General features: G+C 44.5%; 1 protein-coding gene across 1 annotated transcript in view; it reads right to left on the reverse strand.

Moving 5' to 3' along the window:
- Positions 1-11,708: 11,708 nt before the first annotated feature.
- Positions 11,709-16,588, reverse strand: part of LOC311316152 (rho GTPase-activating protein 12-like) — a 53,435-nt gene continuing 48,555 nt past the window's right edge. Inside the window, 8 exon segments of the mRNA XM_084446940.1 lie at positions 11,709-12,314; positions 13,061-13,166; positions 13,452-13,586; positions 13,770-13,847; positions 14,137-14,235; positions 14,419-14,538; positions 14,816-14,915; positions 15,205-15,303. Of these exon segments, the coding sequence (XP_084303066.1) occupies positions 12,140-12,314; positions 13,061-13,166; positions 13,452-13,586; positions 13,770-13,847; positions 14,137-14,235; positions 14,419-14,538; positions 14,816-14,915; positions 15,205-15,303 (912 nt within the window). The 3' untranslated portion in view covers positions 11,709-12,139.

Consider the following 16,588-nt stretch of genomic DNA (forward strand, 5'->3'; position numbering starts at 1 on the left):
TCTTTGAGTCCTCTGGTCTGGTCTCCCTGTTCCCCTCTTTAGTCAGGAACGGTTATCCGCAGTCTGTTGAAGATACTCAGAAACATGGTTAAGTGCAAGCTCCTGCTTTGGGGAAAAATTTTGTTATTCAGTCAGGAAAAACTTAAACAGGGTGTCTGTTCAAGTGTCATTAGAGCCAGTCGGCCTCGTCAGTCTATGTAGTTTGTCAGTGGGGATCTAGCTTTTGTCCATTTACCGAATCGGACAGTAGCAGGGATCTAGGCTCTGCAGTAGCCTACAGTGACATCACGGGCAGTGTAAGAATGACTTTAACACGCCCAGTCCTCAGTCATGATCAAAGCAATTGGATTTTGCTCTAGAATTTCTCTCACGATTTTATGAAATAAAAATAAAATAAACACATTCTCGTCTCAACAAAATAACACCCCCTAAGGGTGGAAACAAATTCCCTGAAGTCAGGATAAAACAGAGATGGGGGAAAAAAATGCATCACTCAAATAAAATGACACTAAAATGAACTCGCTTCATTTACAATTAACAAAACATCAATTATCAATTAATCAAAAAAAATCCATCAAAGCTTCATTTGTATAGCTAATTATTAAATATTGTATATCTAAAACTTCCCTCTTCTGCATTTGAGGACAGAGTATTGGGCACGCTTCGGACAAAATGGTCTCTTCCCTATGTCATACCTTTCTGTCGCTCACGGTGAGTCGGTGACATGGCGTTGGCCCTGCATCCCACGAACCACAGGTCGCCCATCTGTAGGGAAACAGGCCAGTAACCTCCATCTCCACCTCCGGTCCTGTGCCCGTCTCCTGGTTCGGCATTCACCCATCACTCCCGGAACGACAGTTGTCTGTAAAAACACTCAGAAAAACACTCAGGCCCGATGAATGTGCCTCAAACTATAAACATGAGATATTTAACATAACCATTTAAAAATATATAATTGGGTTAGGAGATGCTGCATGCAGATTAAGACACTGACAAATATGAACCTTCTGTTCATCTTGCACAGCTGTTCTATCTGACAGTCCCTCTTGGCCTAGTCATGACTATTGTGGGTTGTTCACTCCAGCAGGTGGCGCCGAATCCCAGGTTGCAGGATTCTCCCTTTCAATTTGCCTGCGGTAGCTGTGACATTCTCTAATCCAGTGATCCGGTTCACCACAATGAAAACATGCATCCTCCTCATTCCTGTCTTCCAGCTGTCTTAACTGAGCAGCTTGTAATCTGGCTGCACCTAGCTTCATTTCTTTCAACTCCCTCTTTTCAATGTGATCACGAAGACGCTCCGCATAGCGGAAATGGTCAACAACTTCTTCAAGAGAAGTCGATTCCCAGGTGTGGCACATCAACCTTACTTGGTCGGACAAAAAGGAGAGAGAGTTATTCATCAATTGTTGTTTCAAATTAAACTTGGCCTCAGATATAGCTCTAGCCAATTCTTCCTTCCTGATCTGTTCTTGTTCGGTGTAATACCTCGTAGAAAGGGGCGCGTTTAACTCGTATTGTAGAGGGGAGAGAGAAGGGACGTGGCTAATGGCGGGAGCATGAAAAGGGGGAAGAACAGCCTGGTTGGGGGGTGTGAGCACGGAGCAACGAGTCGAGGGGGACAGATCTAATTTTAAATCAGAGTTATTCTGCTGGGGAAATGGCGGAGAGACCGTCTGCTGAACCTCCTTATCTTTCCTTCCTGACCTAAAAAAACCCTCTCGTGCTACTCTCTCCCAAATCTTAAAAGCAGACCAGTCTATAGAATTAACAGGCTTTTCCCTTAACCTAGACATCTCAAACACCTCTAGCTGAGCCCGAATCTTAGCTAAAAATTTAACACTAAGTCTCAGATGGGGATGTAAGAAATCGAAAATGCTTTAGCGCATAACGAAATCCCCCAACAAAAGCTCACAATAATGCTTCAGCGCAACAATCTCATCAGGGCTAGACAGCGAACTAGTATTGGTATTCATAATTAACACAATACTCTACAGCCTATAATTCAAAACTAACGGTGAAAAGAAAAGTATAGTTAAAACAGCAAGGCGGGAAATAAACAAAGGAATACAATTTCGAAGAAACAGACACATTAAACCGCTAAGTAACTCACCCAGCAACTGGTCCTTTGTTCTCCCTCTGGCTCGATGGCGGTTCACGGGAGAGCGGAGTGGTGTTTTTCTGCGTCTCCCAGGCGACCAGCTACTAGATTCTAGCAGTTAGGATTTAACAGTCGAAACAGTGTACAAAATACTTACAATACTTTACCTGGATCAATGGCGCGCTTAACAAACAATACAAGGCAAGAGCCGAAGCTCAAACAGTAAACAACAAAACGAACAACCCCGTGCAGGGACACAGAACACAAAAGACGAACAAAGGGGACGAACACAGGACGAACACAGGCCCACGTTACAACACTCGGCTGACCCCCAGCCCTCTTGGTTGGAAGCTACCCAACCACCCGGGATAAAAGGGACAAACGCTTCTACCAGAAACGCGGGTCGGACTACTACCAAACCACTCCCCGTAGCTACCTTCGCTGAGAAAAAATACAACGGTACAACCTTCGCTGAGAAAAACATTCAACGGTACAACTCCTGCGACCGGCCAAAGGGAAGCCCGTTCTGTGCCAGCTTTGGCGTATTAGACCAAACTCACACTTCTTCTGAAAGGCATATACCCTAGTAACGAAACAAGGACGAAGTCAAAGAACAATACAATATAATATATCTACTGTTGTTCACAACTCCTTAGATAGTTACTAAACCCACCCCGGGGGTTTCTGTTTTCAATAATCTAGACCAACACAATCTGAAACGAAACCAAGGCAAATACCAAGCATAAAAGGATTCGTTTTTCAACGTACCGTGAGTTTAGCCGAGTGAAACCAACTGAGGCGGACTTCTCCGAACCAATGCAATAGGCGCAAAGAGAGAAGATTTCCAGAGCTCGCTAATGCTCCGCACGTCTGGTTTCCTTCGTTGTTCACTCCAGGCGAAACTCACAGCAGCCGATCCCATCCCCGTCGCCAAATTGTAATGGAAATTACTGATCTAGTAAAAAGGATTTACCAAGATTCGCTCAAAAGGTTAAGTCTGGTTTATTGTGAAAAACATACGAGCGCAAGGACTTCCTGAACAACGCAACAGAGTGGTTTATTCAGCGAAGTCCCGATTATGGGTTTTGCTGTGCCTTATATGCAATCAAAACAATGGTACGGTGCTTCCAGGATGTGATTGGCTACTCCATTGTACGTCATATGAAATGGCAGGCGTGGCCAAGAGTACAGACATGTGACATGAGAAAAAGGCGGCAATTGGGGACAAAGGATGACAAAGGATGGTTATTCTGTTGTAGACAGATGGCCTCCTGGAAGCCATTTTGTATGTTAGCACAGCTATGTGAATATTTGTGGGAGGTGATGAATTACAAAAGGAGAGAGAGGACAAAGGTTTAAGGTGTTTGGATGTAAATTCCACAACAGGTTGGGCCAAATTTTGTATGGTCTCACCTTGGAGCTCTGGCTTGTGTCCTTGCTGGGCAGTCTTTGTTAATAGGTCCAGCAAGAGGTTCAAGTTTATTTGTCTCCCTACGGAGAAATTCTTAAAGGTCAATGCTCGTTTTTGACAAACTGGACCTTATTTACGACATATTATAAGACGTTTGACTCACCGAGATCACTTTGGTGCAGTTCGGAGGCATGTAGAATAAATGTAAAATCCAGCGCGAGCCAGTCGCTAGTTGTGCATACACAGAGCATGCCTGTTGTGGTTTTCACATGCCATGATCTTTAGAAACGTCTTTCGAAACGAAATAGCTTCCTCACTTGCTCCAGCACTAATGCGCACAGCACGCAATCGTTGCTCCAGCACGCTTTGCACATGCGTGCTGGAGCAAGTGAGAAAGCTATTTCGTGTCTAAAGACGTTTCTAAAGATCATATTACAGAGGCATGTGAAATACCACAACAGGCCTATGCTCTCTATGTAAGCATAACTAGCGATTCATCAAGACAGATTGATGAAAACAACCGTTTCGCGGCAGAAAATAGATTTTTAGAAACTGCATTCTAAGTGCCCCGACCACCGCCATTACATGGATATACTGGCTCGCGCTGGATTTTAAATTTCTTCTACATGCCTCCGAACTACACCAAAGTGATCTCGGTGAGTCAAACGTCTTATAATATGTCGTAAATAAGGTCCAGGTTGTCAAAAACGAGCATTGTCCTTTAATCGAGGTAGAGGCAGTGCTGCATTACAAAAAACAAGAATAGCATACAAGACATGAAACGTGACACGAGTACAGTGCATAGTTCCCTGTTACCCTATATACATGAAGTGACCCAGGTGCATAGTTCATCACATTAATTTAGTCACATTAGTTCAGCGCCTCCTATTCTGTCCATTCTCAGATGAGCGCTTGTTCAGTAGATCAATCGAAACGGGAATTAATGAAAACGTATATTTGTTCAGCCTACATAAAGGAACCCTATTCCTCTTACCAGACTACATAAAGGAACCCTATACCTCTTACCAGACTACATAAAGGAACCCTATACCTCTTACCAGACTACATAAAGGAACACTATACTTCTTACCAGCCTACATAAAGGAACCCTATACCTCTTACCAGACTACATAAAGGAACCCTATACCTAGACTTCAGCAACTGAGGTTGTGTATGGTGCGGTCGTGACGCTCCGCGTATACCAATAGGAGCTTGCCCTGTGGACGACGGTCACATATTGTGTCTGTAGTTCTGTGAGCGGAGCGTAGCCCCACAGGGCGCAGACTTACCTGAGCCCCAGTCTGCTCACTGAAAGTTTTGGCTAGGAGCAGATGTGCGGGCGAGGCCCGCTTATACAGTGGTGCACCGGACCTAGTTGTGCACAGGTGCGTCTATTTTCTTCAGTCAATGTAGCTAACTACTTTCTCAAGTCAATAGGAGCTTGCCCTGTCTACGCTCCACTCATTGAACTAGGGTTACAATATGTAACCATCGTTCAAGGACAGAGAGGTGAGAAGATTGAGACAAAGATATTGATGGGGATCCAGAACATTCTGCAGCTGCAATGAATCTGTGAGAATTAATAACAATCACAACCTGCTTAAGGACACAATACAAAAAAACATCTCATGCAAACATTATTTGGTAATGCTTTAGAGTAGCCCTTGTTAATAAACCATGTATAAAGCATTTGTTCATAGTCTGTTCAACATTTACAAATTAAGCAATAAACCACGAGAGGCCGTGTGTTATAGTGATTTTATAACAGCTAGGGGGCGATGCGGAGTGCCTAAAACCCCCCTAGCTGTTATAAAATCACTATAACACACGGCCTCAAGTGATTTATTGCTTTTATACAACGGTTACTACAGCTATTAGTGTAAAATAGACACACTGCAATGTAAAATATTAACATTTATTCAAAACGAAGCATCATTCCCTCAATTCCGCCGAGCAAAATAGTTCTCCTAACAAATGGGTTGACAAGCAACAACAACAACTACAATACAATGAGTTTCTTGTCTTTGAAATTGAGAGTTTAACATGTTTTTTGAATGATTTTTCAAGGTGCCCACCCACATCCATTGTATGACCAAAACGGTGGTAGAGCAATTATCAGACTTTCTCTAAAGTGTTAGTTTTGTCAACTTTTTGATCTGAACCATTGTATATGATCATAAGTAACCTTAAAACAGGGCTAAACATGATTTTTCCCTTTACTATTCCTTTAAGAATGAAAAGATAGTATGTTATACATACAGTGTTTGCTACAAAAATAGTATGTTATACTGTATAGCCTAGTGTTCACTCTAAAATACAGTAGTATGTTATAGTATCTTTACTGTCCATTCTAAAAGATATGAATAATCTCTCATGGTTTCACATTAAAGGATAAATTCACTATTTTGGATTTGCTCATATAGTAATAGTAGAGACTATAATTTCCCTGATCGCCTCAGTATTGAGCAAGATAGTTGTTCTGTAGGTGCAAACTCGGCTATAATAGAAGTCAACAGGGCCAATGAGACTTTGAAAAAAGTATGGATAACACTTAATAAGTGCACACTATAAATCATTTATTATGTATTAGTAAATACTTCATTCATAATTTATAAAGCATTATTCATTCATTATTACACATTAGTTAGCAATTTATTAACATGTATAAAGGTTTTAATCATCATTAATCAGCTAATGTAAAATATGTTTATTAACTGTTTTTTAAACAAGTTTTTCATGAGTTATTAATGGTTCATCAGGTTGTTTATAACGTGGAAGTTAATGATTGACAGACCAACGGCTTAGTAAATGCTTTATAACTACTTGAATTCATCATGAATTACAGTATTTTCAAGCGTTTATAAAGCATCTATTAACCCACTTACTCACCATTTGTGCATGTCTAATTAATTACATGGATAAATGCATGCATAAATACTTATAAATAGCTTGTCAATCTTTAACTTCCACGTTACAAACAACCTGATGAACCATTAACAACTCATGAAAAACTTGTTTGTAATTGATATGATACGTAATTTACAAATGGTAAGTAGCCTACATTGTTTATGAAGTATGAAAAAACTGTGAATAAACACATTTTACTTTAGCTTATTAATGAAGAATAAAGCCTCTATAAATGGGTTAATAAATTGCTTACTAATAATAATGAATGAATAACGTGGACTGACTCTGAGTTTCTATCATTAGACTGTTGGGTAGGCTATACAGTAAAAGGAAATGTAGACCTTGGACAAGAGTTCTCTCTCTTTCTCTGTCCTTCTGTCTCATCTCTTATCATGAGGGTAAGGTCCATAGGATCTAGACCTTAACTTTGTAACATGTTTGCCTTGTATAGGACCCCACTTATCCGAACCCAACGGGAACGAAGGTCGTTCGTATCTCTGAAATATCCGGATGACTGAAACTTATGTTAAAATGCACCAAATTCAATAAGTGGTATACTTGTTTCATATATAGACTCATAGACCGATAAATACCCTTAATTACTTGTGAAAATGCATCAAAATTGCAATCAAATAGCCAACTAAACTCATATAGCCTAGCCTATAATAGGCCTACAGTAGCCTATAATAAAATAAACGAATTTCCACTTGAGTGCGTGCTTTGATCAAATAGCCTACAGTAGGCTCAAATGAGGCGTATGCTGCATCGATAGGCTACTGTATTCACATAACAAAATGGTATAGCCTAAAAACAACCCAACATTAGAACAATTAGAGCGAATGATAATCAATAAATAAATAAATAAAATGACAGACAAGTTGTCATGTCTTAGGCTACTGTAGCCTAAAAGAAAGTCTCTAAAAGAACCGATGTAGGCTAACGTGGCCTAGGCTATTATTTAACAAATACAGTAGGCCTAGTAGGCTAATCTACATGCTCACAACACGTCTGTGTTCCTGAAGTCCATTAACTGGGAACGAAAAATGACTCGATGCTGCTTCAGGTTGCTGACGCGCTTTCTGGCTACCAAGGAATGCAGCTCTCGCGCAGCAGACTCGTTTGCGTTTTGCGCTCGACATTAAAGTAACAAGAAATGAAACGTGACAGTAGGCTACAGCCTACAGGCAAAATGTAGGTCTACATACAGTTCTGTTTTTATTCACAGTAGGATACAGTACTGTAATGAAAATCCCACCAGTAACCAGATAACAGGCTCAGAAAAAAAGAAAATTATTTTAAGCCTGTCCGGTAGACCGGGAGGTTCGGATCTCGAAGTTCGGATGAGTGGGGTCCTACTGTACTTGTTTTAACTAATTTGCAATGTAATGCATAGTCATTTGATTTAACATCACTTTCACCATTGTTGCCCTATTTTCATCCATAATCAGCTAGTATTTGCACAGTGTTAACTTATGACTATACAGTATTAATGTATTGCTATTTCTTGGGTCATGTTTGAGTTAATGATTACTAGATTGTCAGTAGTTGGTGTTCTCTGGTTGTCATATCTTTAGGGCCACTGTAAAATAATAAAATGTAATTGAGCATGCGGTGAAATGGTGTGATCTATTAAACCATTGTTTGAGCCAGATAACAATCAACACTTCAAGACTGGGTATAAAAGAGCACCACTGACACTTCAAAATAACCAATAGATACAGCAACCCCAAGAGGAAGACAACCGGCCTTCAGAGTCAGAATGAAGAGTGTTGTTGTTGATGTTGTTGTTGTTGTGGCTCTGCTGGTGTCGCAGCACTACTATGTGTCTGGAGCTCAGCTCCTCAGAGACCAGGATGCTGTCAGAGGGAATGAGATCCAGCAGGTTGAGGACAGAGACGGCAGACTGACGGAGAAGGACACTGAGCAACAGAGAGCTGGAGCTGCAGCTCCACCACCCTGCCAGCAGAACTGCCAGCCTGACCTCCACACTGTGCTGAGAGAGATGAGCGCCATGATGGCAGAGCAGTGGGTGGAGCTGACACACACCAAGGCTGAGCTGAGAGACATGGAGGCCCGCCTGAGAGACAGTCAGAGACAGGTGGACACTCTGACATCCACAATGGATGAGTTGAAAACCCAGCTGGCATCCTCAGTGGATGACCTGACCAGGAGGGATGAAGGTAAATAAAATAAAATGATTTGTGGCAAATTTGGTGGCATTCAAATCTGTTATTTGAACAAGAAATGACCCCTGGCTTTCAAACTCATTAGTCGTGTGAATGTAATTTCAGGCCAGGCAGTAAAACTGAGCATGTTGGAAACTCGCTCCAACCTCACCGAGAGCCAAGTTGAAGTTCTGAGGAGACACAGTGAAGGTAATGAAGAGAACTGGCATCTGTAGTCAGTGTTTGGAACAGCCTTGACCAATCAGATGAGTTTGGAACAGCCTTGACCAATCAGATGAGTTTGGCGTCTGTCTATTAAAGGGGTACTCTCAAAAGTCTGTCAGATATTCTCAGGACCAAAAAGTTGTCTGATGTCAGACGATTCCATATATCAGAGAAAAATTGTGTGTGATGTGGATTCTTCTCTACATTGAAGCACTTTTAAAGAATGCGATGCTTTTGTCTGATCTCTATCTACAGACAGGAAGGTATCTTTCTCCACAGCACTTCACGATGATGGTCAAAGTGGATTCGTTGGACCCTACGACTTTGGAATTATGCTGGTCTACAAACATATCTTCACCAACATTGGCAATGCCTACAACCCCACCACAGGCACGTATGCTCATGTATTAGTTCAGGTGTATTTGGGTGAACATACAGTAATGACTTGAACATGCATTACAGCTGGACAGGGTGTTAGAAATATCACACATGGAGGTGTATGGAAATTATTGTAAATTGTGTGTGAACTATAAGAATGAAAGCGCAGTTCCTGTCTGAATGTTTGCCTCTCAAACAGGGATCTTCACAGCACCAGTGAGAGGACTCTACCTGTTCAGATTTTTCATCTACGGAGCTGGTGGTCCTCTTACTACAGCAGCCTTGCATAAGAATGCACAACATGTAGCTATAGCTCATGGTTATCAACCAAGTCATGCTGTTAACGCCTCCAATGGGGTCTCCCTGGTGCTGGAGGTGGGAGATATTGTCTACATGTATCTCTGGGCTGGAGGGCAGATTTTTGACAGTGGGAATCATCACTGCACCTTCAGTGGTCACCTGCTTTTCACCCTGTAGGCTAAGAGAATCAATGGAGGCACAACGCTCTTCATTATTCACTTTTTGTGTTTTACAGTTTTACAAATAAATATATGTTTGTATAACTGGTATGGAACTGCATGTTCGTTGATATATTTAAAACAAAATGTCTCATGATTAATTTATGTATTTCTGACAGATATTCAAATTAAAGTGGAGTTTGGAATGTACGTCTAACTCTCGCGGGTTTCTTGCATTGAAACGCTGCCATTCGCCGTTTGAAAGGCTCTCCTCTGCCCCCTGCTCTTCAGATCAACACATCGCAATCGGAACGCGCTCTCATGCAATCTAGAGGGATTCAGCTTCACTAACTTCATAGACCTGGGCTGAGTTTCCCAGAGGCATCGTAGCGCTACGTTCATCGTCATAGCCATAGCTTACGATGAACGTAGCGCTACGATGCCTCTGGGAAACTCAGTCCCGTTTCCTTCAAGGTGACCCTTGCTCAGGTGTGCGCACGCACGCACGCACGCGCACACACAGGTGTTGATATTCAGCTTCCCTGACGTTATAGGCCTGCAAACATAGATTATAATCTGTCCTTTTTGGAAAATGTCTCATGATCAGATGAAGAGGTGTGTTTCTGAACAGAATATTTCATTATAAAAGTTCCTGCAGACTGTACAGTACAAACTGTGTGTGTGTGTGTGTGTGTGCGCGCGTGATCATAGGACATTCAAACGGGAAGTGTCACAGATTATTACAGGGTCTCAATGGAGGCCTTTATTCCAATCAGATTAAGTCATGAACAGCAGTTAGTTTGGAAAATTACATTCAAAATGTGCCACTTACCCCAACACAGGTAAACGTCCCCCCAAAACACAGCTCTTCTATACATTACATAATCAGTCTATATGTTACTGTATTTAAAATCTTAATACATTAGTGATTGTTGCCCCATTCCTCCAACACTCATCAAGCCATACATACTTTATTCACCATCAGAATTCTCTACAACTCATATCCAGTTCCTCAACCCTCCACACACACTAGAGCTGTACATATTTATTAATAAACAGTTTGTTTTTTCCCCCAAAGGCTGCTCTTATGTTGACACTGTGTGAGGACATTCCCACAGCCACGGAGAGACAAGTACCGTTCCAAGTTGATATTTGACTGATATCAGGAGAGGATTTGTTCTAAGTAGCAACCCAAAGGAGATACGGAATAGAGTTGAATGGTAAATGGATGAGATTTAAACACCTTAACTGGAGAGAGAGAGAGAGAGAGAGAGAGAGAGAGAGAGAGACAGAGAGAGGTGTGTGTGTGCGTACTGTATGTATGTGTGTGTGTGTGTGAGAGAGAGAGAGAGAGAGAGAGAGAGAGAGAGAGAGCAGTGATAGTGGCAGGGTAGGAGAAGCAAAGAGTTGTTAACTTTAAGGTGGCCTTTGTGCACAAACATACTGACACACACACACACATGCACACGCACACAGTTTCCAGAGCAGACAGCTGAACAGGGAGAAACAAAGGTATAGCAGATGGTTCAATCTGTGGTCTGGGGAACACACAGATTCTCTTACCACGGCAGACAGACACAGACAGACAGACACAGAGAGACAGACAGAAACAGAGAGACAGACACAGCCAGTGGCAGACCTCAGCATGTAGGACAGTCTTCTGTCTTTAAATACAAGTAGATACACACAATCCAGGATATGGGGCAGCGGGCGCAGACTCTGCTCTCCCACACTGACATCCGTGGAAGAAGAGGCTGCTACTGTTTTAGAGTTTTTGCACTTTCCCAAGTCCAGTTGATTTCCAGTATAGTCAAGATCTCCCGAAGCTCTCCCGAAGCTCGCTCTCTCTCTCTCTCTCTCTCTCTCTCTCTCTCTCTCTCTCTCTCTCTCTCTCTCTCTCTCTCTCTCTCTCTCTCTCTCTCTCTCTCTCTCTCTCTCTCTCTCTCTCTCTCTCTCTCTCTCTCTCTCTCTCTCTCTCTCTCTCTCTCTCTCTCTCTCTCTCTCTCTCTCTCTCTCTCTCTCTCTCTCTCTCTCTCTCTCTCTCTCTCGCCTGCCTGGCTAGGTCAGCGGGGGTCAGTGCTGAGCAGACAGCTCAGGGAGCTGGCCGTAGTTTAATCCAGCGGACGGTGACAGGCATGGAGTGGTAGTTTGCCTTTACAGAAAAGTCCCCCAGATCCAGTCCCAGGAGAACAAGGGATGAGGAGAAAGAGAAAGAAGAGAGTCTTTCTTTTCGTCTGTACGTGTTCCGTCTTGTCCGCTGCAGATTTGGTCCAAAGGATGCAGAATCAGAGAAAGTTACTTCAGGTCAAGTGGATGGATTGGGGGGGGGGGGCAGGTCGGTCAGGGCCGGTCAGACTCAGAGAGCTATGGGGCCACAGAGCTCCCAGCGTTGGGTACTTGGTAATGTTCTGACAGGAGGAGGAGGAGGAAGAGTGGGTTGCGATCCAGTTTTCTGTAGTACCTCATGGTTGTCGGGTCGCGGGTCTCTCCTCCTCTACCTACCGAAGATGCCCTCGTACTCCAGCAGGATGAGCTCCACGATCTGGTTCTGGTACACCATGTGGACCGCCATGTTCCACGTCTCCGTCTCGGGCCGCAGGAGGGTGGGCCCGAACACGATGGCCACGCTCTGGGTGTTCATGCGGTTCTCCTCACCATGGTCGATCACCCTGGAGACGCACGGGAAAGGGCGAGACGTTTAAGGGGCGGGGCCATAATTTTTGTCCTAACTACACGCGACGCGAGCGAGCGTCAGCGACAAAATGTGTTCCGTTGCTATGTTTTCTATTGTTATGTCCTAACTGGACGCGAGCGACGCAGCGCGAAGCGGCGCAACGTTTTAACTGCCCTTTTGACGCTCGCCCTGTTCCTATTTTCCTCCTGTCGCTTGCGTTGACAGGCATTCGTTCTTTAACTGTCTTCAGTTGGGAATATAGACAAATGACGTAACAGAACAGGACATTTAACGGCTTCAGTTAGGACAGCAAGCATGCGATGTCGCGTTCTGTTGCTCGCATTGCAAGAAGTTAGGACACGGTGTTACTGTGTATTCACTGAGGCCAAACATGGCAGCTGGATCTGATACTGATCTATATATCATGAGGATTAGGTGAGGACTACATGCCCAGGAAGGGGAGGGGCTTAAGGGTGGAGCCAGTCCTAGAGTTCCCTACAGTAGTCACAGAGGGTGCTACTCTGTATGACTTCTCCGGCTGCAAGACTGACTAAAGACAGGTTCACATACAGCATTTCAAAGAGTCAACGTAAAATGTTATAAATGCGCTCAGGTACCGCTAATTTGTTGTGGTTCCATATTCACATCCTGCCAATCTGTTGTGGTTTCAGACCCACATCCTGCCAAATTGTTGTGGTTCCAGGCTCACATCCTGCTAATCTGTTGTGGGTCCAGACTCACCTCCGGAGGTGCTTGAAGAGGACCTGCATGGTGTCCTGGTTGGGCTTTGGCAGCTTTCTGACCAGGTCCTTGATGGACTGAACACGGTGCCTGTAGTCGGGGATCTCTGTAGAAAACCAGGAAGACAACACACAGCATTCATCACGTTTAGAGGCAACGCTAGAACAACGGACACTTTCCTACTCACGGGAGATTTCAAGCAGAGACATCCTGGTGCGCGTATTGGGTTTATTAAGGTACTTATTGCGCTTCACTCAAGACAGCGGTGTCACACACTGGTGAAACACATACAACATTGTTGCCGTGCACTTCGCAGTAAAACAGCGGCAGCCTATGAGGAGCTGGTGTTGGATACCGGGGTCTCTATGCCCATTGTGAGTGAGTGGCGTACTGATGGCGCTGACGAAGTCGTGGAAGAGGGCGTAGGTGAACAGAGGCTCCGGCAGCTCTCTGAAGAACATCTTCAGCGCTCCCGTGGTCACATGGAGGTCCTCCCACTTACTGTCCTCCAGGTCCACCTTCTCATCTGAGGACACACACACGCACACACACAGGCAGGCACACACACACACACACACACACACACACAGAAATACACACAACAGACAGTAGACAAAGTTAGTTTTTTGGTTTCAATGCTCTGGACAACACTGTATGCAACCAATCAGATTCCACGGGAGGTTGTTTGTGAGAAGGGGCGTTACGTTACCGTGATTGACAGCGAAGCGTAGCTTCTGTATGACTGCCAGGTTCCCACTCACTCTGTACAGACCATCTACACTCAGACCTACACACACACACACAGGCATACACACACACACACACACACACAGACACACACACACACAGAGACACAGACACAGGCGCACACACACACACACACACACACACACACACACACACACACACACACACACACACACACACGATGCCACAGATGTGATGATATACTGTAAAATACCAATATTTTGTAGAGTATTTATATGATATGACCGAAGCTACTACTGTAAGGTTTGCGTGTGTTAGGTGTGTGGATATTATTCTGGTCACTGGGTCAGGTGACCAGGTATGCTCACCGCTGTTCTCCACATGGTCGATGCACATCCTGACGAAGCCGGGAACAGACGTGTTCTCCCTCTGACACAGACTGCTCAGGCTGCAGCCAAACACCTGGTCTGAGACACACACACACACAGGCAGACGAGCACACACACACACACATACACATACACACATACACACACACACACACACACACAGACACACGCACACAAACAGACACACACACGCATATCAAGACATTAGCAAAGCATAGCATAGCATACTGTAGCATAGCAAAGCATAGCATAGCATCCTACCCTTGATGTAGCCCCTGTCCCTGACGGACTGCAGGGTGGGCCGGCGGGTCAGGAACTTCTTCAGCTTGTGTCGGGTCTTCTTGTTGTCGGACGCGTCCATGCTGCTGGAGCTCTTCATGGCTGAGGAGGCAGAGAGAGCACTGGTTATGGCCTGAGAGGGCGAGGCAGGGTCATGGCGGGGTCATGGCCTGAGGGGGCGGGGAGGGGTCATGGTGGGGTCATGGCCTGAGAGGGCGGGGCGGGGCGGGGTCATGGATATTGATGATGAGACACTGATAAGAGAGCTGCATCAAGACAATTCCACTATATAAACTGAGCACAGATATGCACCTGCTCACTAACACATGACAACTTGAAAGAGCACAGTCTCTCCCTCACACACACACACGTCCCTGACCTCTGTTCTTCTTGGAGTCTCTGTGGTCTTTCTCCTTGTCTTGTCTCTCCCCGGGGGACTCTGGCATGTCCTCCTCTATGGCCTCGTCAGACTCCCAGGCCTGGGGTAGCATATGGTCCCGCACACACACACACACACACACACACACGCACACACACGCACCCAAACGCACGCACGCATGCACGCACACACACATGCACACACACACACGCACGCACACACGCACGCACACCCACAGGAAGGAGAAAATAGAAAGTACTTTTGGATTCAAAGTGCGAAGGCTCATACAGACAAGGCATATATGTTGCATAGAGCAATGCATAGAGTGTGTGTATGAGAGAGAGGGGGAGTGTGTGTGTGTGTGTGTGTGTGGGTAGAGGGGGACCTACATGGGTGCTGATGGTGTCCAGCAGAGCTCGGTACCACTCACTGATGACACTGTCGTTCTCTGACTGGATCAGCAGCTCCGTTCCCTGACGCGTTTTCACCTAGAGAGGAGAGGACCATGCGCGCGCGCGCACACACACACACACACACACACACACACACACACACACACACACACACACACACACACACACACACACACACACACACACACACACACACACACACACACACACACACACACACACACACACACACACACACACACAGACATGTTACACGTTTAGTACAAGCCTTAAACCCAGCCCAGCGGTGTACAGGGTTGAGGACTGCAGGCGGTAAGCCTCTACAGCCATAGAGGGATTATGAATTGCTGGCCCCTGGGCCCAGACACGTTAAGGGCCCCTCCACCCATTTCATTTATCGCCTTTTTGAATTTGCCCAATGAGACGGCATCCAAATCCAATTTGAAGATAATTAGAGAAATCTCACAATAAAAGCAGCTACACAGCTCGGTTTTGACTCGAGGGACCTAGTGGGGAGGACTTGCTTTTTGGATTTCTCAACTCTGGGCCCAAAACAGCTTAAGGGCCCATATTGCATGGAGTACTCAGCCCCTCTAAAGTATTACAGATAAACACTCATTTAAAAAGTATCATGATAGTTTCTTTCTTGTGACTTGTTATTGACATGAATGAATAAGCCCTTTGACTATGCCACAAGAAAGGGGCCCCTGAGCTCTTGGGCCCCTGGGCCGGGGCCCGGTAGTGTTGTCACGATACCAAAATTATGACTTCGATACGATACCTGCCCAAAATATCTCGATACCGATACCGAAACGATACCACAGTGAAAATCTAAAACATAAGGAAAAGTAATGGAATAATAGATGACAGAACATGGAACTTTAAACTGTTGACTTTTGTTAGTGCTCTGTTCAGTCTTTTTGCATCTTTTGAGTCTTTATCATATTTCCTGTAGCTTTACAACACAGCTGGAAGGGAAGGCTGCCTCGACTGGGTGGTTTGGGATTGTGCTGGCATCTGTTTGTTTGTCTGTGTGGGGAGAAATCAATAAATTATGCCTAGGTTGTTGCAAACTGTGAGATGATCAGAAGAACTTGAAAAGCTTATTATTATTATTATTATTATTATTATTATTAATTAAGCCAGGCCTATTGAAGCATTTTTGCTATTCCAAATTATCAAAAGAGATAATTGTCTCACGGTTAACAGTTCTCTCGCTCTAGTAGGTCGGAGCAGGTATTGATTTTTTTTGTCACACGTGCGCTAGGCAGAGAGCTAGGCTTGTAGCCAGGCTGCAGCTATGCTAGCTAAAAGTCTCATGCTACGGATGAAAATTAGCTTCTCTAGCTATCATCTGGTG

This window comes from Borostomias antarcticus, assembly GCF_949987555.1.
Source record: "Borostomias antarcticus genome assembly, chromosome: 12".
NCBI lineage: Eukaryota > Metazoa > Chordata > Actinopteri > Stomiiformes > Stomiidae > Borostomias > Borostomias antarcticus.